The following is a 26,213-nucleotide window of genomic DNA, read 5'->3' on the forward strand; positions in this document are numbered from 1 at the left end:
TGCTGGGTGGCCCTCTCTTGGCAGGTTTGTTGTGGTGCCATGTTCTTTCCATTTTTTAATAGTGGATTTAATGGTGCTCCGTGGGATGTTCAAAGTTTCTGATATTTTTATATAACCTAACCCTGATCTGTACTTCTCCACAACTTTGTCCCTGACCTGTTTGGTCTTATATTGCACACAGGTGGACTTTATTTAACCTCTATGGGCTAGGTGGGACGCAAGCGTCCCACCCGTGGTGCACTCCATCAACAGCAGGTGCATTTTAAGAGCGGCAAATTTGAATCCAAATAAATGTCAAAATTCAAATTTTTCAAACATACAACTATTTTACACCCTTTGAAAGATAAACATCTCCTTAATCTAACCACGTTTTACGATTTCAAAAAGGTTTTACAGCGAAAGCATAAATTTAGAGTATGTTAGGACAGTACATTTACAAGAGTTGTGTGTAATGTTGTGCCAATTCAAAGACAGGCGTCACCAAAACCATAAATCAGCTAAATTATGCACTAACCTTTTACAATCTCCAACAGATGACACTCCTAGGACATTGTGTTAGACAATGCATGCATTTTTAGTTCTATCAAGTTCATATTTATATCCAAAAACAGCGTTTTACTGTGGCGTTGATGTTCAGGAAATCGTTTCCCTTCAATAACCGGCAGTCAAGTCAGCACCACAAATTAAATAATTAAAATTAGAAAACATTGGTAAAATATTATATTGTAATTTAAAGAATTATAGATTTACATCTCTTGAACGCAATCAACTTGCCAGATTTAAAAATAACCTTACTGGGAAATCACACTTTGCAATAATCTGAGCACTGCGCCCAGAAAAATACGCGTTGCGATACAGACTAGCCGCCATGTTGGGGAGATCTAAAATCGAAAATACTATGTAAATAATCCATTACTTTTGATTCTCTTCATCAGATGTCACTTCCAGGTATCACAGGTCCATAACGAATGTAGTTTTGTTCAAAAAAGCTCATCATTTATGTCCAAAAATCTCCGTCTTGTTAGCACATGATCTAAGCCCGCCGGACTTCACTTCATGAACGAGGGGAAAAAATATATTTACGTTCGTTCAAACATGTCAAACGTTGTATAGCATAAATCATTAGGGCCTTTTTTAACCAGAACATGAATAATATTCAAGGTGGACGAATGCATTCTCTTTTATAACGTATTGGAACGAGGGTACCCAACATGAACTCGCGCGCCAGGTGTCTAATGGGCCATCATCGTTCCATGGCTCTTGTTCGGTCAGATCTCCCTCCAGAAGACTCAAAACACTTTGTAAAGGCTGGTGACATCTAGTGGAAGCAATAGGAAGTGCCAAAATATTCCTCAGCCCCTGTGTTTTTCAATGGCATAGGTTTAAAGTTAATACAACACATCAGGTATCCACTTCCTGTCAGAAAATGTCTCAGGGTTTTGCCTGCCAAATGAGTTCTGTTATACTCACAGACACCATTCAAACAGTTTTAGAAACTTTAGGGTGTTTTCTATCCATATGTAATAAGTATATGCATATTCTAGTTACTGGGTAGGATTAGTAACCAGATTAAATCGGGTAAATTTTTTTATCCAGCCGTGCAAATACTGCCCCCTAGCCCCAACAGGTTAAGCAATTATGTGACTTCTGAAGGTAATTGGTTGCACCAGATCATATTTAGGGGCTTCATAGCAAAGGGGTGAATACATATGCATGCACCACCTAAAAAAATGTTTAAAAAAATTTAAGAAGTAATTTTTTACATTTCACTTCACCAATTTTGACTATTGTGTATGTCCGTTACATGAAATCCAAATAAAAATCTATTTAAATTACAGGTTGTGATGCAACAAAATAGGGAAAACGCCAAGGGGGTGAATACTTTTGCAAGGCACTGTATAGTGACCCAGGGCCTGCATCCCAAATGGCAGCCTATTCCCTATGCAATGCACTACTTTTGACCAGAGCCATATGGGCCCTGGTCAAAAGTATTGCACTTTATAAGTACTAGGGTGCCATTTGGGACGCAGTTAATAATTATTTATTACTCATACACTAAGTGCATTTCTACAAAATGGGCTGTGGTAAGCAGTATACATCCCAATTGAGTAATAGGGGCACAGATATCTTGGTTTATGCTGACATAATGATTTTCTAGAGTAACACAAATGGACTTAAGACAAGCAGCCTTTAAAAGAAACATTGCTCTAGAAACGTTCTTTGAATGAGGGTTAAGGGCAACTGAAAGCAGTGACATCGTTAAGACACACAAGATAAGATGGATGCAAGCTGCATGTTCATAAAATGTTGGTCCTAAATTTTACTTTTCCTATGCTGTTAGCACAGCTCTCCAACAGCTTATAATAAGGCATTTCTGCCTGAATATTCATGATATCAGGTGTGTAGACCCTGAGATTCTGATCGCTGAGGAACAGGTGAATGGTTAAAGCCCTGCCTCTCATATTTATGAGCGAGACACAAGACCATGTTTTAGAGTCAACCATTAAAAAGACAGTGTAAAGTTCTAACCATATTCTTGGGGTTTTCTATTCAAATTCACAGTTACCTTAGTGCTCTCTTTAAGCCTGTTTAGTTGAAGGCCTACAAGTAGACCTGATTTAGTAAGGACTGTTCGGTGTTTTTATACTACAACTCTGATTACAGGTTCAAAGGTGTGAATGCTTATAAATCCATCCTTTGGGCATTACCTATATTTTTATGGTTGAATCTCAACCCGTCTCATCACTTTAGCTTTCTATTTATAAATTACCTCCTTTTTTGAAATGCTAGTTTTAAAATATCCTTTCTAATGGTTAGTATGAAAATATACCATCCCTTCAAACTTAATTCTTATCATGTACCCACAAGACAAATCACCAGTCTTGTATTTTATATTAATATTTAAGTTTACAAGAAAGAATATCATCATGCTCTTGTCATGACGTGGCCCTTTCTGGGTGTAGATTGTGCGTAATAATTGATTGCTATTGATATAAAAGATCTTCAGATCTTTAAGAGTGGATTAAGGAGATAGCCGCTCTATATAAACAAACTCTTCCGTGGTGCCCCAGGTTATTAATGGTTTAATTGTTGCATGGTTTAATTCAATCACGCAATCTATTAAATGTTAGGTAATCGACTTGATAATAGCATGTCATCTCATTTAACCATAGTAGATACACAACACTCTTGTGTCATTTTAAAACACATATGCAAATATGAATCAATAAAAAACACATCAAGAGCTGTGCAACATCAATATACTTCATTGTGAATACCTAAAATACTTTTGTAGTCAGTCAATGGAATAACTGAGTGAACAAGAGAAGCAAAACAAAACTGAATTCTACTGCCGTGAACAGATGGGATAGAATACAGTGCTTCAGTCCACTTTCTAGCACCATGGACAGCTCAACTCATAGTTTTGCAACCTGGGCTTCTCTAGTTCCTTTCCAGGGCTATGGACAGCACTGCATACTTTTCAGAACCATGGACAGCTCTATACTGTTCCGTGCCATGCGCAACTCCACTAATTTCCAGCCCCTTTGACACCACACTGGCGATGGACAGCGACATAGCACTGAATTCAGCACATCAAGACAGTGCTTAACTGTCTGCTTAACTTTCTCTGTTCAACCAATTGGTATTGAAGTGTGGCCTGAGCCTCAAACTAGAGTAGTTGGAAAGACAACTCCTCACCACACCTACTCTTCTACTCTTTCACATATAATGTGTAGTCTGTCACAAAGAGAACTCAAAAGAGAATTCAAATTCGCCAATCATGACATTGGAACATATTTCCTTTCAATATTGGCTGTGCAGAAGAAGCTTGCACATAAACTGAACATAACATTCTGAAATAATGTGGACTGTGCAGTCAAGTATTTGTGTTGAAAACGGCACAAACCTACGTTCTCCTCCACAGCACAAACTAACGTTCGCCTCCATCGAGTCACTATTGAGAAGGCCATAAAGGCCTTTATTGTGACAGAGTATGATGGAGAAGTCTGAACGTTTACAGCCAAGGCGAGGACACTGGATGCTGCACCTCTTCCTTTCAGAATAAAAAAAAGGCTAAATAAATAAAAAATAAAAGATATTTGTGACCTCATCATGCCAGAAAAGGTTGCACAAATGCAATCCCTCAAAGTCATCTGAACTTTAAGTTTATGTTTGGAGTAACTGTAAAATGTGGTATTCAGCTAGAGAGGCAAAACTCTAAAAGTGTGATTCGCTATGCATGGAAGGTCATTGGTACTATTGTTTTGGAGGCGAGAGAGCAAAGTCCTCTTCTCTGATGGCATGAAAATGAGCAATGTCAACTGTGGAGTTGCTGAATAATTAAACACACTCAAGTCAAAGTGAAAAATCTAAACAAAAGAGAGCAAAGGCTTTTTGTTCTACAAATCTCTGCCTCATCCATTCTATTGTCTTTTACAAGATTAAATATTCATATTAAAACAAATACTTTCTTGGATGCAACAGGCTATCTTTGCCATCTGTGTATTGTTCAACCCTTGAGTAGTACATATTGTGAAATCATCATTGTAGAACTAAAAAGCAATAACTAATAGACTCCAAAACAAATCACCACTCATAGTTTTTAAAACAATGCACTCTGTTTCCATCTGTGCCGGAACACTCATTTGTGCCGGAACACTCAATACTATGCGCTGAGTATTATTTTAAATGCGCTTTGAAACGAGAGAGAGTTTTGGGCTTTATATTTGTTGAGTAGTTGAATCAAATTAGTATTGTTCAGCTGTAACAAAAGTCCATGAGTCCAGGAGTTAAGAACATAGTGGTACAGCACTACCCAAGGTCCTAGAGTTACTCCTCCTATTTTTTAAACCATAATTAAACTTGTAACTTTACTTGACAGGACTCGGTAACAGCAACAGAGGTAGATGGTTTGGGCTTTATTGTTGTTGAATCAGTTCAGTGTAGGCCTGAAACAAAGATTTTACAGTGCCACCAAGTGTCCTATACCAGGACTCTCCAACACTCCTTCTGGAGAACTACCGTCCTGTAGGTTCACTCCAACCCTAATCTAGCACACCTGATTTTAATAATTAGCTGGTTGATAAACTAAATCAGGTTAGTTACAACTGCACTCCAGAAAAATGCTGGGTTGCAGGCTTTGGGTCAGTTACTTGGGTTGTTTTCTGCTGGGTTATTGATGCTGGATTACTGAGATATGACCCAGCAGGTCAGAGCAAAAGACTGAAGGTGTAGTTTAAGGTTTTTAAATGTTACAATTGTGTGACTGAAGCTTACAGAAGTGTATAACTTCCCAAAAGCCTTTGTGAATCCCATCGTTGTGAAAAATGAAGGTGGTATGCCTTATTATTAGTAATGGGGAACTGAAGCATTACCGTTTCCCAGACAATTGTGTGAAAAATAGGTTCACTGCTCAAGGCTTTGATCAACACATTGAACACTAGTGGCACCTGCTGGCCAAAATAATTTAGAGCAGCCAAATTACTAAAAATGTCACACGCTGTAGCACGGGCGCATACTAACATTTTTGTCTTCTACTGAAACAAATACCAAACAAATCAGGTGGTTGTTCGACAAAATGAAGCTTCAGACATCATTGATCAAGTGCTTCTGATAAAGTGATACAGGCATCCGCACACTGCTTTGAAGTAAACTGCTTAGCGATTTCAACGCATGTCTCAGAACTCCAGTACCAAACATAACATCACTACTTATTACAATATCTAATAAATAATCTAAATATTATAGAATGTGAAAAAAATATGGAATAATTGCATTTGCAGCATGTAAACTCAGGACCATGTCTTTCAAAGATAATTCGTAAAAATCGTAAAAATCGAAATAACTTCCCAGATCTTCATTGTAAAGGGTTTAAACACTGTTTCCCACACTTGTTCAATAAACCATAAACAATTAATGAACATGCACCTGTGGAACGGTCGTTAAGACACTAACAGCTTACAGACGGTAGGCAATTAAGGTTACAGTTATGAAAACTTAGGACACTAAAGAGGCCTTTTGACTGACTCTGAAAAACACCAAAATAAAGATGCCCAGGGTCCCTGCTCACCTGCGTGAACGTGCCTTAGGCATGCTGCAAGGAGACATGAGGACTGCAGATGTGGCCAGGGCAATAAATTGCAATGTCCGAACTGTGAGACGCCTAAGACAGTGCTACTGCGAGACAGGACGGACAGCTGATCGTCCTCGCAGTGGCAGACCACGTGTAACAACACCTGCACAGGATTGGTACATCCGAACATCACACCTGCGGGACAGGTACAGGATGACAACAACAACTGTCCGAGTTACACCAGGAATGCACAATCCCTCCATCAGTGCTCAGACTGTCCACAATAGGCTGAGAGAGGCTGGACTGAGGGCTTGTAGGCCTGTTGTAAGGTAGGTCCTCACCAGACATCACCGGCAACAACATCGCCTATGGGCGCAAACCCACCGTCGCTGGACCAGACAGGACTGGCAAAAAGTGCTCTTCACTGACGAGTCACGGTTTTGTCTCACCAGGGGTGATGGTCGGATTCGCGTTTATCATCGAAGGAATGAACGTTACACCAAGGCCTGTACTCTGGAGCGGGATCAATTTGGAGGTGGTGTGTCACAGCATCATCGGACTGAGCTTGTTGTCATTGCAGGCAATCTCAACGCTGTGCGTTACAGGGAAGACATCCTCCTCCCTCATGTGGTACCCTCCGTGCAGGCTCGTCCTGACATGACCCTCCAGCATGACAGTGCCACCAGTCATACTGCTCATTCTGTGTGTGATTTTCTGCAAGACAGGAATGTCAGTGTTTTGCCATGGCCAGCGAAGAGCCCGGATCTCAATCCCTTTGAGCACGTCTGTGACCTGTTGGATCGGAGGGTGAGGGCTAGGGCCATACCACCCAGAAATGTCCAGGTACTTGCAGGTGCCTTGGTGGAAGAGTGGGGTAACATCTCACAGCAAGAACTGGCAAATCTGGTGCAGTCCATAAGGAGGAGATGCACTGCAGTTGGTGGCCACACCAGATACTGACTGTTATTTTGACCTCCCCTTTGTTCAGGGACACATTATTCCATTTCTATTAGTCACATGTCTGTGGAACTTGTTCAGTTTATGTCTCAGTTGTTGTGTAAATATTTGTATGAACATATTTTAAGTTTGCTGAAAATAAACGCAGTTGACAGTGATAGGATGTTTATTTTTTGCTGAGTTTCCATTACTCTCATGGGTGAAAGTCATGCCCCTAATAAGCCACACTGCCTGAAAATAGCCCAAGCTTTACATAACAAAAGACCCAGCTGCTAGGTCAACCCAGCATGAGAGTATAAAATATGCAACTGATGGTGAAATTAACCCATGTTTTGGTAATCCCAACATGTTGGGTTATTCACGCAATCCAACTGGGGAGTCTAAATAACACAACATGTTAAGTCCACTACGTAAACAGCGCTGGTTACCAAATAACCCAAATCGTTTTAGCCTATCATTTTTTAGAGTGGTTTTAAAGTAAAACTGAATCAGGTTAGTTACAACTGGGGTTGGAGTAAATGCCTATGGGGAGGGTAGCTCTCCAGGAACAGGCTTGGAGAGTCCAGACCTATACTATTTTGCAATCTTTCCTTACCCTTAATAAATATTTATAAAGGTCATGAAGAGTCAAAAATATGTTTTTCATGACATTGGATGATATTTGAAGGAAAACAGATTAAAATAAGCTGACCAGTAGGAAAAATAACTGTTGCTTCTACATTAATAAAGTTTGATCATAAAGTTACTGGTCCCCTCCCTATGTCAAACACTTTGATGTATTATTAAGGGGACAAGGCTAATTTTTAATACACCAATGGTGTAAATAAGTACAGCCTTCTAACCAACATTGGATAAGGCATGTATGCAGAGGGGTGTGGTTTATATAGTTAGATAGCTACTCTACTGATGCCAAAATTTGACTAAATGTGTCAGCAAATATAATTACAAGTTTACCCTTTTCATCTATGGCAAAGATGCGTATCTTCCCCGTTTCATCTGTATCTGGTGTTAGCAAGTTATGGACTAGCTAGGTCTTCAGAATAACAAAATCCAGAAAAACGCATGTCAAAAATGTTATAAAATGATTAGCATTTTAATGAGGGATATAAGTATTTGACCCCTCTGCAAAACATGACTTAGTACTTGGTGGCAAAAACCCTTGTTGGCAATCACAGAGGTCAGACGTTTCTTGTAGTTGGCCACCAGGTTTGCAAACATCTCAGGAGGGATTTTGTCCCACTCCTCTTTGCAGATCTTCTCCAAGTCATTAAGGTTTCGAGGCTGACGTTTGGCAACTTGAACCTTCAGCTCCCTCCACAGATTTTCTATGGGATTAAGGTCTGGAGACTGGCTAGGCCACTCCAGGACCTTAATGTGCTTCTTCTTGAGCCACTCCTTCGTTGCCTTGGCCGTGTGTTTTGGGTCATTGTCATGCTGGAATACCCATCCACGACCCAATTCAAAGCCCTGGCTGAGGGAAGGAGGTTCTCACCCAAGATTTGACAGTACATGGCCCCGTCCATCGTCCCTTTGATGCGGTGAAGTTGTCCTGTCCCCTTAGCAGAAAAACACCCCCAAAGCATAATGTTTCCACCTCCATGTTTGACGGTGGGGATGGTGTTCTTGGGGTCATAGCAGCATTCCTCCTCCTCCAAACACGGCGGTTGAGTTGATGCCAAAGAGCTCCATTTTGATCTCATCTGACCACAACACTTTCACCCAGTTGTCCTCTGAATCATTCAGATGTTCATTGGCAAACTTCAGATGGGCATGTGTATGTGCTTTCTTGAGCAGGGGGACCTTGCGGGGGCTGCAGGATTTCAGACCTTCACGGCGTAGTGTGTTACCAATTGTTTTCTTGGTGACTATGGTCCCAGCTGCCTTGAGGTCATTGACAAGATCCTCCCGTGTAGTTCTTGGCTGATTCCGCACCGTTCTCATGATCATTGCAATTCCACGAGGTGAGATCTTGCATGGAGCCCCAGGCCGAGGGAGATTGACAGCCCTTTTGTGTTTCTTCCATTTGCGAATAATCGCACCAACTGTTATCACCTTCTCACCAAGCTGCTTGGCGATGGTCTTGTAGCCCATTCCAGCCTTGTGTAGGTCTACAATCTTGTCCCTGACATCCTTGGAGAGCTCTTTGGTCTTGGCCATGGTGGAGAGTTTGGAATCTGATTGATTGATTGCTTCTGTGGACAGTTGTCTTTTATACAGGTGACAAGCGGAGCACTCCCTTTAAGAGTGAGCTCCTAATCTCAGCTCCTTACCTGTATAAAAGACACCTGGGAGCCAGAAATCTTTCTTAGAGGGGGTCAAATACTCATTTCCATCATTAAAATGAAAATCAATTTATAACATTTTTGACATGCGTTTTTCTGGATTTTTTGTTGTTGTTATTCTGTCTCTCATTGTTCAAATAAACCTACCATTAAAATTATAGACTGATCATTTCTTTGTCATTGGGCAAATGTACAAAATCAGCAGGGGAACAAATACTTTTCTCCCTCACTGTAAAGTGTTGGTCCCATGTTTCATGAGCTGAAATAAAAGATCCAAGAATTGTTCAATATGCACAAAAAGCTTATTTCTCTAAAATATTGTGCACCAATTTGTCCACATCACTGTTAGTGAGCACTTCTACTTTGCCAAGATAGTCCATTCACTTGACAGGTGTGGCAAATCAAGAAGCTGATAGACCAGCATGATCATTATACATGTGCACATTGTGCTGGGGACAATAAAAGGCCACTGTCTCAAGTTTTGAGGGAGCATGCAATTGGTGCGCTAACTGCCGGAATGTCCACCAAAGCTGTTGACCGAGAATGTAATGTTAATTTCTCTACTATACTGCTCAAAAAAAATAAAGGGAACACTTAAACAACACAATGTAACTCCAAGTCAATCACACTTCTGTGAAATCAAACTGTCCACTTAGGAAGCAACACTGATTGACAATAAATTTCACATGCTGTTGTGCAAATGGAATAGACAACAGATGGAAATTATAGGCAATTAGCAAGACACCCCTAATAAAGGAGTGGTTCTGCAGGTGGTGACCACAGACCACTTCTCAGTTCCTATGCTTCCTGGCTGATGTTTTGGTCACTTTTGAATGCTGGTGGTGCTTTCACTCTAGTGGTAGCATGAGACGGAGTCTACAACCCACACAAGTGGTTCAGGTAGTGCAGCTCATCCAGGATGGCACATCAATGCGAGCTGTGGCAAGAAGGTTTGCTGTGTCTGTCAGCGTAGTGTCCAGAGCATGGAGGCGCTACCAGGAGACAGGCCAGTACATCAGGAGACGTGGAGGAGGGCGTAGGAGGGCAACAACCCCTCCGCCTTTGTGCAAGGAGGAGCACTGCCAGAGCCCTGCAAAATGACCTCCAGCAGGCCACAAATGTGCATGTGTCTGCTCAAACGGTCAGAAACAGACTCCATGAGGGTGGTATGAGGGCCCGACGTCCACCATATGCTGGTGCGGTTGGCCCTGGGTTCCTCCTAATGCAAGACAATGCTAGACCTCATGTTGTGCTTACAGCCCAACACCGTGCAGGATGTTTGGCATTTGCCAGAGAACACCAAGATTGGCAAATTCGCCACTGGCGCCCTGTGCTCTTCACAGATGAAAGCAGGTTCACACTGAGCACATGTGACAGAGTCTGGAGACGCCGTGGAGAACGTTCTGCTGCCTGCAACATCCTCCAGCATGACCGGTTTGGCGGAGGGTCAGTCATTGTTAGGGGGGGCATTTCTTTGGGGGGCCGCACAGTCCTCCATGTGCTCGCCAGAGGTAGCCTGACTGCCATTAGGTACCGAGATGAGATCCTCAGACCCCTTGTGAGACCATATGCTGGTGCGGTTGGCCCTGGGTTCCTCCTAATGCAAGACAATGCTAGACCTCATGTGGCTGGAGTGTGTCAGCAGTTCCTGCAAGAGGAAGGCATTGATGCTATGGACTGGCCCGCCCGTTCCCCAGACCTGAATCCAATTGAGCATATCTGGGACATCATGTCTCGCTCCATCCACCAACGCCACGTTGCACCACAGACTGTCCAGGAGTTGGCGGATGCTTTAGTCCAGGTCTGGGAGGAGATCCCTCAGGAGACCATCCGCCACCTCATCAGGAGCATGCCCAGGCGTTGTAGGGAGGTGATACATGCACGTGGAGGCCACACACACTACTGAGCCTCATTTTGACTTGTTTTAAGGACATTACAAAGTTGGATCAGCCTGTAGTGTGGTTTTCCACTTTAATTTTGAGTGTGACTCCAAATCCAGACCTCCATGGGTTGATAAATTGGATTTCAATTGATTATTTTTGTGTGATTTTGTTGTCAGCACATTCAACTATGTAAAGAAAAAGTATTTAATAAGATTATTTCATTCATTCAGATCTAGGATGTGTTATTTTAGTTTTCCCTTTATTTTTTGAGCAGTGTATAAACCACCCTCAATGTAGTTTGAGAATTTCGCAGTACGTCCAACTGGCACCACATGTAACCACGCCAGCCCAGGACCTCCACTTCCGGCTTTCACACCTGCGGTATCTTCTGAGACCAGTCACCCAGACAACTGATGAAACTGGGGAGAATTTCTGTCTGTAAAAAAGCCCTTGTGGGGAAAAACTCATTCTGATTGTCAGGGCCTGGCTCCCAAGTGGGTGGGCCTATGCCCTCCCAGGCCCACCCATGGCTGCGCCCCTGCCCAGTCATGTGAACTCCATAAATTAGGGCCTAATGAATTTATTTCAATTGATTGAGCTCCTTCTATAAACTAACTGTAAAATGTATCCATTAATATTTTTGTTCTATATATATACACAGTATCTCACAAAAGTGAGTACACCCCTCACATTTTTGTAAATATTTGAGTATATCTTTTCATGTGACAACACTGAAGAAATGACACTTTGCTACAATGTAAAGTAGTGAGTGTACAGCTTGTATAACAGTGTAAATTTGCTGTCCCCTCAAAATAACACAACACACAGCCATTCATGTCTAAACCGCTGGCAACAAAAGTGAGTACACCCCTAAGTGAAAATATCCAAATTGGGCCCAAAGTGTCAATATTTTGTGTGGCCAACATCATTTTCCAGCACTGCATTAACCCTCTTGGGCATGGAGTTCACCAGAGCTTCACAGGTTGCCACTGGAGTCCTCTTCCACTCCTCCATGACGACATCACAGAGCTGGTGGATGTTAGAGACCTTGCACTCCTCCACCTTCCGTTTGAGGATGCCCCACAGATGCTCAATAGGGTTTAGGTCTGGAGACATGCTTGGCCAGTCCATCACCTTTACCCTCAGCTTCTTTAGCATGGCAGTGGTCATCTTGGAGGTGTGTTTGGGGTCATTATCATGTTGGAATACTGCCCTGCGGCCCAGTCTCCGAAGGGAGGGGATCATGCTCTGCTTCAGTATGTCACAGTACTACATGTTGGCATTCATGGTTCCCTCAATGAACTGTAGCTCCCCAGTACCGGCAGCACTAATGCAGCCCCAGACCATGACACTCCAACCACCATGCTAGACTGTAGGCAAGACACACTTGTCTTTGTACTCCTCACCTGGTTGCCGCCACACACGCTTGACACCATCTGAACCAAATAAGTTTATCTTGGTCTCATCAGACCACAGGATATGGTTCCAGTAATCCATGTCCTTAGTCTGCTTGTCTTCAGCAAACTGTTTGCGGGCTTTCTTGTGCATCATCTTTAGAAGAGGCTTCCTGGGACGACAGCCATGCAGACCAATTTGATGCAGTGTGCGGCGTATGGTCTAAGCACTGACAGGCTGACCCCCCACCCCTTCAACCTCTGCAGCAATGCTGGCAGCACTCATACGTCTATTTCCCAAAGACAACCTCTGGATATGACGCTGAGCACGTGCACTCAACTTCTTTGGTTGACCATGGCGAGGCCTGTTCTGAGTGGAACCTGTCCTGTTAACCTGTTGGGTCTAGGGGGCAGCATTTGCACGTCTGGATAAAAAAAATGTACCCGATTTAATCTGGTTACTAATCCTACCCAGTAACTAGAATATGCATATACTTATTATATATGGATAGAAAACACTCTAAAGTTTCTAAAACTGTTTGAATGGTGTCTGTGAGTATAACAGAACTCATTTGGCAGGCAAAACCCTGAGACATTTTCTGACAGGAAGTGGATACCTGATGTGTTGTATTGACTTTAAACCTATCCCATTGAAAAACACAGGGGCTTAGGAATATTTTGGCACTTCCTATTGCTTCCACTAGATGTCACCAGCCTTTACAAAGTGTTTTGAGTCTTCTGGAGGGAGATCTGACCGAACAAGAGCCATGGAACGATGATGTCCCATTAGACACCTGGCGCGCGAGTTCATGTTGGGTACCCTCGTTCCAATACGTTATAAAAGAGTATGCATTCGTCCACCTTGAATATTATTCATGTTCTGGTTAAAAAAGGCCCTAATGATTTATGCTATACAACGTTTGACATGTTTGAACGAACGGAAATATATTTTTTCCCCTCGTTCATGACGAGAAGTCCGGCTGGCTTACATCATGTGCTAACGAGACGGAGATTTTTGGACATAAATGATGAGCTTTTTTGAACAAAACTACATTCGTTATGGACCTGTGATACCTGGAAGTGACATCTGATGAAGAGAATCAAAGGTAATGGATTATTTACATAGTATTTTCGATTTTAGATCTCCCCAACATGACGTCTAGTCTGTATCGCAACGCGTATTTTTCTGGGCGCAGTGCTCAGATTATTGCAAAGTGTGATTTCCCAGTAAGGTTATTTTTAAATCTGGCAAGTTGATTGAGTTCAAGAGATGTAAATCTATAATTCTTTAAATGACAATATAATATTTTAACAATGTTTTCTAATTTTAATTATTTAATTTGTGACGCTGACTTGACTGCCGGTTATTGGAGGGAAACGATTTCCTCAACATCAATGCCATAGTAAAACGCTGTTTTTGGATATAAATATGAACTTGATAGAACTAAAAATGCATGCATTGTCTAACATAATGTCCTAGGAGTGTCATCTGATGGAGATTGTAAAAGGTTAGTGCATCATTTTAGCTGGTTTTATGGTTTTGGTGACCCTGTCTTTGACTTGACAAAACATTACACACAACTCTTGTAAATGTACTGTCCTAACATACTCTAAATTTATGCTTTCGCCGTAAAACCTTTTTGAAATCGTAAAACGTGGTTAGATTAAGGAGATGTTTATCTTTCAAATGGTGTAAAATAGTTGTATTTTTGAAAAATTTGAATTTTGACATTTATTTGGATTCAAATTTGCCGCTCTTGAAATGCACCTGCTGTTGATGGAGTGCACCACGGGTGGCACGCTAGCGTCCCACCTAGCCCCAAGAGGTTAAACCGCTGTATGGTCTTGGCCACCGTGCTGCAGCTCAGTTTCAGGGTCTTGGCAATCTTCTTATAGCCCAGGCCATCTTTATGTAGAGCAAAAATTCTTTTTTTCAGATCCTCAGAGAGTTCTTTTCCATGAGGTGCCATGTTGAACTTCCAGTGGCCAGTCAGTATGAGGGAGTGTGAGAGAGATGACATCAAATTTAAAACACCTGCTCCCCATTTACACCTGAGACCTTGTAACACTAACGAGTCACATGACACCGGGGAGGGAAAATGGCTAATTGGGCCCAATTTGGACATTTTCACTTAGGGGTGTACTCACTTTTGTTGCCAGCGGTTTAGACATGAATGGCTGTGTGTTGTGTTATTTTGAGGGGACAGCAAATTTACACTGTTATACAAGCTGTACACTCACTACTTTACATTGTAGCAAAGTGTCATTTCTTCAGTGTTGTCACATGAAAAGATATACTCAAATATTTACAAAAATGTGAGGGGTGTACTCACTTTTGTGAGATACTGTATATAAAAAAATGATATCATTGATGCAATTTCAATGTTGTTTGAGTAGCTTTGTGTATCAATACATTGAGATTATATTTTCTGCAACACTGCTCACAGCATCCAAGTTGCTTGACATAGGTGTTTCAAAGAGCTGTCAGTCAAGGTGAGCTCATGAATATAATCTCCCCGCTCACTCAGCCTGTCTTTTCAAACTTCCTGGTAGTTAGTCATGAGAGAAAAAGTACTTTTCAGAATGAGTTTTCAGGAACTTTAACTTTACCTGACAGGGCTGTTGCTAGCATCCAGATCCTGTCCGGTGACAGCACCGATGATGTCGCCTACAGGTGAGTCCTCGTATACCTCCATCTCGTAAGAGGGCTTAGTGAACACTGGAGGCTCATCTACATCCAGGACGTTAATCTTCACTGTGGCTGTGTCCTTGAAGGCCCCGAAGCTGTGGAACCGCGGGTCCAGGTGGGCGTTTTCTGCATCTACCTTGAAGGTGTAGGCCTTCTTCGTTTCGTAGTCCAGCGGCTGAAAAACAGATAGAAACAAAGACAGTGATTAGATGTGTTGATTGTGTTGACTTCAACAAGGTGAAATTGCAATAATGCATATTTAGTTTACACCCACTCAATGTGTTCCATATCCTCAATACCAGCATTGCATACACCTACACGGTCCAGAAGCATTAACTGCTCTATAAAAGCTCTCAACAAATGTCAGTTTACAGGTTCAAGTGTTCTCGCGCCAATGTCTCTGACATCTCTGCACCGGGTCAGTTAGCTAGAGCTCAGGGTTGCCTCCATAACCATTGGTAACCACACCTTGTCTACAGCCGCGATGTAAACATCCACTAGTGGTGACAACCATGTCCTCACCGTTGCCTGTCTCCTGGCCTCTCATGTGTGGCCGGCTGCCACTCACGTACGTGCATACATACACACACATTATACGTACACACACACACACACACACACTGACCTCTCAGGTGTAACCGCAACGGCACTAACAGACAGACAGAGCGTGGTAGGCACACCAGACTAGTCCTGTGTCCACGAAATAAGTCCTCTTATGGTGCAAACATCTGGTAAAAGCTGAGGTAAAATGTATGTTTGAAGAGGCTGCAAGCGAGAGGGAAAAGTTGTGAATTTAACATGAGGAAAAAACATGGTGATAGTCTTGATGGCATTTGTATGCTGTCATGTACAGTGCAGTGAAAAGTATTTGCCCCATTTCTGATTCTCTATTTTTGCATATTTTTGATACTGGATGTTATCAGATCTTCAACCAAAACCTAATATTCGATAAAGGGAACCTGAGTTTACAAATAACAAAAAAAAAGTATACTTATTTTATTTATTAAATTAACAAAGTTATGCAACACCCAATTCCCCTGCGTGAAAAAGTAATTGCTCTGTTACACTCAATAACTGGTTGTGCCGTTTTTAGCTGCAATTACTGCAACCAAATGCTTCCTGTAGTTGTTCATCAGTCTCACATCGCTGTGGAGGAATTCTGGCCCGTTTACATGCAGAACTGCTTTAACTCAGCGAAATGTGTAGGTTTTCAAGCATGAACTGCTCGTTTGAAGTCCTGCCACATCAATTGGGATCACGTCTGGACTTTGACTAGGCCATTCGAAGCTTAAAATGTGTTGCTTTTAAACCATTTTCATATAGACTTGATTGTGTTTTGGATCATTGTCTTGCTACATGACCCAACTGCACTCCAGCATCAGCTCACAGACGGATGGCCTGACATTCTCCTGCAGAATTCATGGTCCATTCTATTAAGGCAAGGTCCTGAGGCAGTAAAGCATCCCCAAACCATCACACTACCACCACCATGCTTGAGAGGAGAGGTGCGCAGACCTCTTTAGACATACTCTTACTGGAGACCTGGAGAGATATTACACTCCATATCCACAAACACACGCAGCACCCACTCATGCGTGCACGCATCTACAAAGGCACCCACACAGGCAAGAACAAGCACACACGCATGCATGCACATGCACATGCACACACACAAAGCATCATCACAAAGCACATCTTCCATATCCAGTGGGGAAAACCACACTACAAGCCAATATACAAATTCAAGGTAAATGCGTTCCTATTCTCACATATTTTAAAATATGTCGAAAGAGAACATAAATGAATTGCAGTAGCTTTCCCCAAGCCTGTAAAATACCAGCTGGCACTGGTTTTATTGCATGCACTTTCCTTAGTCCTCTAACATTTTTATCAAGTCCTGTCCAAAGTTATTTTCCAAGGTCAGCACTTTGGCTTGTAAACATTGTCATACAGTATAGGGTGCCAAGCAGTGGATTAAAATGTCGTAACAGCAGAGTCAAAATGAGAATGAGGTCAGAGGTGGAAAACACACTCCCGGCCAGCCATAGTTTTCAGCAATACATAGTCAGGAATTGGGTTGCAAAAATCTGGTAACTTTCCCAAAATGTCCAGATTTTCCTGGAATCCTGGTTAGAGGATTCTGGATCCATGCTTATTCCCTCCTGATTCTGTGAATCTTCCAACTGTGATTCATAGAACACCAGTACATTTTGGGAAAGTTACTGTAATTTTGCAACCCTAGTGAGAAAATGCAGCCATTTTGAACACCCTGTTCACAATATACAAACTCATACACTATGATGATTACATGTGAAATAAATCCCATAGACTACCCATGGGTTGCCAGGGTTGGGAAGAATGTCAAGAGCTTCATCGCTCTTTTAATGTGTCTGACTTCAGTGATAGCCCTGTTATTAGATTGGCGGGGTATGTATCTGCTAACGGCTTCCGCTAAAAAGCTGTGAAAAGGGAACAAAAAATGGGGTGAAGAGGGGTAATGAGAGAAACTCAAAGTTAATGAGAGGAACTAGCTAATGTGTCAATGCTTGAGCTGTAATCAAATCACATCTCCAAGTCTGTGTCCCACATGGCACCCTATTCTCTTTATAGTGCACTACTATTGACCAGGGCCTATAGTGCTCTGTTCAAAATGAATGCACTATGTAGGGAATAAGGTGTCATTTTGGACGTACTGAGGGTCTGCTGTCAGAGAAGAGAGAAGCATGCTCTTACCTCCCTATCTAGAACATGCCCCACTTATCCATGTCCATGGTCTGGTGTCTTATGGGTAAATACATTTCCAGCGTTCCACATTCCTGAAGTGTTTAATTATGACAGGAATGCGTGTTATTGCACGTTCACTGAGAGAGGTAGGCTGCATTACAAATGCCACTCTTTTCCCTATATATAGCACTACTTTTAACCAGGTCTTAGTCAAAAGTAATGCACGATATAGTGAACAGGGTACCCTTGGAGACGCAACCACATGTCTCCCTTCTCAACAGAGGGGAATGTGTAAAGAGGACAGACAGACAGACTTCCTCTCATGTCAGTGTTGCTGCTCTTCAACATCACAACAGAGCATGCTTTAAATTCTAGACGGGCTGGTTTAGCCCTTTGATATGTTAATGTGCACCTTCGGTGCACTGGCGGTGATACTGAATGAAGGAAACCCAAGGTTTTTCAATTGAACACTATTTATGATCCAAGAGACTTAGTTAATTTTGAATTAATCAAGGCACTGTCGTCATAATCTCTTAGGTAAAGATGTTAAGATTTCAACAAAACTTGAAAATATGTTGTTAGTCTCTGATTAAAAAAAATTATGAATTCAAAACACAATACAAGTGACAACATTTGTTATAATAGCCCTTTAAAAAACACCAGTACATACAGTATATTGTAAACTGTCAAGAGCGTTATGTTTTATCTGCATTTCTGGCTTTGACTTGGGGGCTGCTTTTGGCTTCTCCCTCTGATCTACCTCCCTGAGCGCATGAACATTTTTTATGCAGGCATTTCTCAGCCTAGCTACTCCCTGGTGCTTTATTTTGGAAGCGGAAGCAGGATTATACATTTTTAATAGGTTCTCCATTTGTTTGTGTTGAGTTCAATATTACAATAACAGATCTTTCAACAACCTCCGTCCCCCTGTTACCTCTTTCCCCAAATATTCCTCCCTCCCTCCCTCCTCACCTCACCTCCCACTACCCTACCTCCCTCCCTCCCTCCCTAACCTTCTTACTTCCCTTCCTCCCCCTCTCAGCCCTCTAACCAGGGGGTCCAATCTCATGCTAACACCCGGAGATAAATATAAACCTGTTTTTATACAGAATAATTGTTGCATTATGACACTTTATCACAACAGCTAATTATCAACACAACTGTATAACTGCCAGACAAACAAACAAGCCTGAAGATGAAAGCAGGTGTAAAATTGAGCAATCCTTCCTGTTAAATCTTTCATAAGTGGCTGAGTCATAAATCCCATTTAGTGTTATGTACGTAGTACAATGTCATTCATGAAGCATTAACTTCCTTTAGCTTCACATGACTTCAGCCTCGATGAGAGAAAAATCACAGCCAAACAGGGCTGTCAACACAACATCACAACACCATTTTTAATTCCACTCGTGTTTATCACAGTGATTTTCATAAACAACGACAACAAAGGAAGCAGAATTGCAGGAAAGGCAAAGGAACAGGGTCTCTTGCTGATCCCAGATCAGTTGAGCGATTGCAGTATGTATAATAAATGGGTCAGTGGATGAGGGCCGGTCCTATAGCTGTTTGGAGCTAGGGTGGTGTTTTTCACAGGGTCAACTCAGCCATTGACTGACTGACAGCTTGACAAATTTCTCCCCATCATTGGGGTGTCAGACTAGCATTAGCCCTCCGTCTCCTCCCAAGACATCACCGGTCAATTGAGCATGGGTGAGGGGACCATTTACGTCCCGGGAGAGTGCCCTGATGTTCCATTGAATTTGGTGGCCTCACACTGCTGAGATAAAGAGGATGCTCACTTTATTGTCCTACCGTCAGTCACACTGGTCATTGTCCTTGGCTCTCTTACTGCTCTTCCCTCCATACAGCTCTCTCACAGTGATGTGGTGTTGGTATGAGGCTGTGTCCCTATTCCCTTAAGTGTACACTACTATTGACCATGACACATAGGGATCTTGCCAAAGTAGTGGGTTGTATCTGGAATAGGGTGCAATTTGGGACGCAGACACAGTGATGTGGTGTTGGTCTGAGAGACCTGCCAGCCAGCTAGCAGCCTAGCAGAAGTCCTGCCTAGCTGTCCACACTGCAGCGAGCTGAGCCTACAGCGGAGTGGAATCAGTGCCTGTGAGAGACTCCTCACACTAGCTAGGACAGGGTTTGTCCGCGAGATAAGCCCTGACACACAACTCTAATCTATTACACCCCCACATTCACACCTCCTCCAGACCACCAAAGAGAAACCACCACTCCATCCTGAGTGCATTGCGCCTAGTCTTCTTAATTTCCTTTTCTCCCTCTCTCTTTCCTTACCCTCATGCACACACTCATGCGTGCACACACACACACACACACACACACACACACACACACACACACACACACACACACACACACACACACACACACACACACTTTTAAGGTTTGGTGAAGCTGCTATGTCTGTGTTGGGCCACCTGTATCTCCTGCTGATCTGTGGCATCTTCTTTACCTTCCTCCTCCTCCTCCATGGGAGCCTTGCGCACCAAGGCCCAAAATAACTCCTCACCTCCTAGTGTAACATCCAGTTCAAACCACTTCTTTTAGTCCTAAGACTGTTCTCTCTGTTTCAGCATGATATGTCAGTAAAGGTCCCTATATGCTATATATCCATCAGCTCACTCTTTCTAACAGTGATACACAGTATAGGAAGACTGTGCATTCAAATGAACAGAAACACATGTACGTTTTACTTTCATCACTTTTGGGTTTAGTTGGTTTTGTTGGCTTTGATCCTAAATAAATGTTGAAAAGCTTACTGGAAGCCATTGATTCTGAAGTTCCCAATGGGTGGCAATGTGACAAGCACAAAATCCAGGCTCATACTTTTCACTTTTTCTCCACTGAAGACGGTGCCGCCGTCTTAGCTCTTAGCTTTGACCATTACCTTTTTAGAGCCCAGTAGTAACTCATCGGGACCCAAGAAGTGCCAATGGTTTAGAGGCTCTCTGATAATTTCATGTTCAAAAATCCCAGTAATTACACTTCTGATAGAGAAATGAAACTGTCTGGCTTTTGCTAAATAAAGTGCTTAATTGATGACGACTGACTGGGATATAAAAGGTCCACTAGACTAGCTTAATACTGACAATGGTTCTGACTTTGAAAAGAAAAATTGAAGGCAAGTTAAAGGAATCATTTCAGTTCATTCTTCCAATGAAATCAATACTGCTGTTTTGCTGTTCATTGTGCTTCGTGCTTTGTGTTTGAAAATTGCAGTGTAGCTAAATGCATCTCTCATGGTGCCGTAGGGTTAATGTAATGCTTAAACATTAAAAACAAAAGGTTCTATATAGTGCCAAATAAGGGTTCTTTGGGAAGAATGAATGATGGTTCTTCGGATCCCTTTTTGGTGCTGTATAGAACCCTTTTTTGAAGGTACTATAAAGAACCTTGCTCATACAGTTGTAAATTGAACCTTTATGGTGCTATAAATAACCCATTCCTAAGATGATATGAATAAGTAATACAATAAGGTTCTATATAGTACCTAAAAGGGTTCCACTATGGTTATAACCCTTTTTTGGTGCTGTAAGGAACCATTTTTAAAGGTTCTGTATAGAACCTTAATGGAGAATGGTTCTACAATCTCAAAGGTTCTACAAAAAAAACATTTGAAAAACCACACGTTTTTTTTTTCTTCTTGTTAGCCATATTATATTGTTAAAATTCCTTAAGTTTTATCATGTTCATTGAAAAGTTGAAAAAGGGTGAGGGTCCTTACAAGAGAATTGAGAAGAACTGATTGTCACAACAGTTCTCAACATAAGGCCATACAGCAGTCTTTCACAAAACACTGTCACTGGCCATAATCATTGTCAATATCGAATAATACAAAAAATGTGTTAAAACTGGAAAGACATTCTCACTCACTCGTCCACAAAAAGAGCTGTGCACAAACCTCGCCCCAATATTCTAATGAGCTGTTGCCATACAATTTTATTATCACTATAACCCTTTTCTGAACGACAAAGAACCATTTAATGGCTAAAGGGGTTATTTGGGTTAGTATGGTTTTTACATAGAAGCACCCTACCCAAAGAACCCTTGAGGAACCCTATTATTTTTTTGCGCACATTTTGAATGTGTGATACTAGTAGTAGTCATGAGGAAAGTAGAACCTCACATTTTTTGCTGCACTAGTTTGGTACTCGTCATATCCTACTGTACTTCTGGTTGGCTTGCGGGATAAAGAGTGTTTCTAAATGAGAGACAGCATGAGTCCTGTACAGTATTTCATTGGATCCCCTGGACAGGAGCCAACATGCTTATGCCACATACGTTTCCGCTAAACAATACCGTTCCCCCAGGCTTAGTACATTTCAATTACACATATCGGCAGTCCAGTCATTTTCCCTCACATACGCTTAAAAGACTAGAGGAAGCGAATGAACACGCGAGCAGACAAATGCACCACAAACACACTAATCTGACTACAAGCCTCTTACCAGCACAACCCAAGGATGTACTGTATCATGCATGGGCCATTTTTTATTTCTCCCTCTGTCATTCATTCTCAGTTTGGTCAAGTGTGTAGGTTTGTGTGTGTGTGTGTGTATCCCTGCATGTAATTGTGCCTCTGCTTGTGCATATTCAGGCAAGTGTTAGTGTGTATCTCTAACCTCTCTGGGCTAGGCGGGACAAATTCGTCCCACCTACTCAACAGCCAGTTGAATCCTGTGGCGCGTTATTCAAATACCTTAGAAATGCTATTACTTCAATTTCTCAAACATATGACTATTTTACAGCATTTTAAAGACAAGACTCTCGTTAATCTAACCACACTGTCCGATTTCAAAAAGGCTTTACAGCGAAAGCAAAACATTAGATTATGTCAGCAGAGTACCCAGCCAGAAATAATCAGACACCCATTTTTCAAGCTAGCATATAATGTCACATAAACCCAAACCACAGCTAAATGCAGCACTAACCTTTGATGATCTTCATCAGATGACAACCCTAGGACATTATGCTATACAATAGATGCATGTTTTGTTCAATCAAGTTCATATTTATATCAAAAAACAGCTTTTTACATTAGCATGTGACGTTCAGAACTAGCATACCCCCCGCAAACCTCCGGTGAATTTACTAAATTACTCACGATAAACGTTCACAAAAAACATAACAATTATTTTAAGAATTATAGATACAGAACTCCTTTGTGCAATCGAGGTGTCCGATTTTAAAATAGCTTTTCGGTGAAAGCACATTTTGCAATATTCCCAGTAGATAGCCCAGCCATCACGGCTAGCTATTTAGACACCCACCAAGTTTAGCCCTGACCAAAGTCAGATTTACTATTACAAAAGTTTGATTACCTTCGTTGTCTTCGTCAGAATGCACTCCCAGGACTGCTACTTCAATAACAAATGTTGGTATGGTCCAAAATAATCCATCGTTATATCCAAATAGCGGCGTTTTGTTCGTGCGTTCAAGACACTATCCGAAGTGTAAATAAGGGTCACGAGCATGGCGCAATTCGTGACAAAAAAATGCAAAATATTCCATTACCGTACTTTGAAGCATGTCAACCGCTGTTTAAAATCCATTTTTATGCCATTTTTCTCATGAAAAAGCGATAATATTCCCACCGGGAATCTGCGTTTAGGTAAACAGAGGAAAGAAAACAAAGCATTCGGTCGACGCGGGCACGCGCCTGAGTCTCACAGTACTGTAACCAGCCACTATCCAAACGCGCTGCTTTTTTTCAGCCAGAGCCTGCAAAGCCACGATTCAGCTTTTTGCCACCTTCTGAGAGCCTATGGGAGCCGTAAGAAGTGTCACGTTATAGCAGAGATCCTCAGTCTTCAATAAACAGAGACAAGAAGAACGACACCTTGTCAGACAGGCCACTTCCTGCATGAAATCTTCTCAGGTTTTTGCCTGCCATATGAGTTCTGTTATACTCACAGACACCATTCAAACAGTTTTAGAAACTTTAGGGTGTTTTCTATCCAAAGCCAATAATTATATGCATATTGTAGTTACTGGGCAGGAGTAGTAACCAGATTAAATCGGGTACGTTTTTTATCCAGCCGTGTCAATACTGCCCCCTAGCCCTAACAGGCTAAGCATGTGTGTGTGCATACATCTCTTACTGGGACTGGGGATTCCTCTACTGTGGTGTCTGTCTATTGTCTCTGTTAATCTTTTCTTTTGCAGAAGGGATGTCTAACACCGCATGCATATGTCCTTATCCCTCCACGCCTCACCCTGCATGTTACTGTATGGGTAGACTGGGAAGCCGATGATTATCCCCTGAACCCGTTACCCTGCCTGATCCTCTTATCATACAACAAACCTCACTGAGCCCCTGATTGGGGGTCTGCCAAACTGTGTGCAGAGCTGCTGCTTCTGGTTTTCTCTGCCCTCTACCCACTGCTGTGGGGGCAATGAGAGAGGAAAGAAAGAGAGTGAGGGATAGAGAGAAAAGAGAGAGGTGGTAGAGAGAGGGGGAGAGATTCAAACAAGGGCCTATTTGCACAAACCTCTCTAGGGACGGGCAGCGATCCATTCTAAGACTGTGTAGGCGGGTCAGCATTCTGAAGTAACACCGTCAAGAACTCATAAAGACTCCTTCACCAACCTCCCTCTTACTCCCCACTCGCCTTTCACACCCTTCTACTCATACCCCACTGTGTCCCAGAGATGGGTCAAGGAACGTTTAAAAAATTACACTGTGGGGGGATCCAGTGCGAGTGGCTCAAAGATGTCTCCCATGGATGGTAGCTTTGTGCAGTCGCCTCCCAGCGAGGGAAATACATCACACTGTTCCACTGTTGTGATGGCACCGTATCAAGCACAGGAGGTAAAACAATAGAGGAGAGATACGATGGAAAAGAATCCCTGGCCCATCAATCTGTGGTTTTTATGACAAACAAAGAAATGTCCTCATTTACATCATAATCTGGGCCTGTCTTGCTTATAATTCCCTTATTCACAATCGGAGCAAGTCAGTTCAGTTTCAATGATCTACTGCAGTGGTCACCAACCTTTTGAGTCAAGATCACATTCTGAGTCAAAATGCAAGCCAGGATCTACCGCTCTGACTTTTTTTAGACACGACTTAAAAGAAGTAAGCCTATGCAACATTAACCAATTAAAAACAGTTCTGTAGCAATGAAGTTTGTGCCGTATGCTACAGGCCCAATACAATATCAGTGATATTGGCTATGCTTCAATTTCCCTGCCAATGTAGTGTTGTGGAAATTGCAAGATTGTTATAATGCTTGTATTGCATTATAATGGTTGTTTTATTCGACAGAATAGAGTATTCTGTTAACTATTGTGTTCTACGGAGGAGGGCCTCTATGAGATAACACTGACAGAGAAGATTTACGATGTCTTTGGGTGATAAAACCTAAAGAGCATTCCAGAGAACATGACCTAATGGTTCTGTTATATACCGTACCAGGGAGAAACGGTTCCAGTTTGGAGTAGGGGGACCAGACACTGGTCTTTACAATGAAGTAGATACCTTTCATACAAATCTTAACCTTGTGACCATTCTATGTATCTGTTGTTCGTCATGTAGGTTGATATGGGTGTATCTTGGTTTTAAAAGATCTTTGTACTTTTGTGTTGTCACTTTCAATGCTTCATTAGAAATGGCGCATCATTGAAAGTCAATTGCTATTGCAAAGCTCTTATTATTAACCTGTTAGGGCTAGGGGGCAGCATTTGCACGTCTGGATAAAAAAAATGTACCCGATTTAATCTGGTTACTAATCCTACCCAGTAACTAGAATATGCATATACTTATTATATATGGATAGAAAACACTCTAAAGTTTCTAAAACTGTTTGAATGGTGTCTGTGAGTATAACAGAACTCATTTGGCAGGCAAAACCCTGAGACATTTTCTGACAGGAAGTGGATACCTGATGTGTTGTATTGACTTTAAACCTATCCCATTGAAAAACACAGGGGCTGAGGAATATTTTGGCACTTCCTATTGCTTCCACTAGATGTCACCAGCCTTTACAAAGTGTTTTGAGTCTTCTGGAGGGAGATCTGACCGAACAAGAGCCATGGAACGATGATGTCCCATTAGACACCTGGCGCGCGAGTTCATGTTGGGTACCCTCGTTCCAATACGTTATAAAAGAGTATGCATTCGTCCACCTTGAATATTATTCATGTTCTGGTTAAAAAAGGCCCTAATGATTTATG

The 26,213-nt window shown here is 42.0% G+C and overlaps 1 protein-coding gene across 1 annotated transcript in view; it reads right to left on the reverse strand.

Annotated features, from left to right (window-relative positions):
- The window catches only part of LOC106578565 (cadherin-12), a 251,807-nt gene that overhangs the window by 40,047 nt on the left and 185,547 nt on the right, over positions 1 to 26,213 (reverse strand). The window contains exon 7 of the mRNA XM_014157554.3: positions 15,200 to 15,453. Coding sequence (XP_014013029.2) covers positions 15,200 to 15,453 — 254 coding nt within the window. The remainder of the gene's footprint in view (positions 1 to 15,199; positions 15,454 to 26,213) is intronic.

The sequence above is a fragment of the Salmo salar genome, chromosome 19, assembly GCF_965601325.2.
Source record: "Salmo salar chromosome 19, fSalSal1, whole genome shotgun sequence".
NCBI lineage: Eukaryota > Metazoa > Chordata > Actinopteri > Salmoniformes > Salmonidae > Salmo > Salmo salar.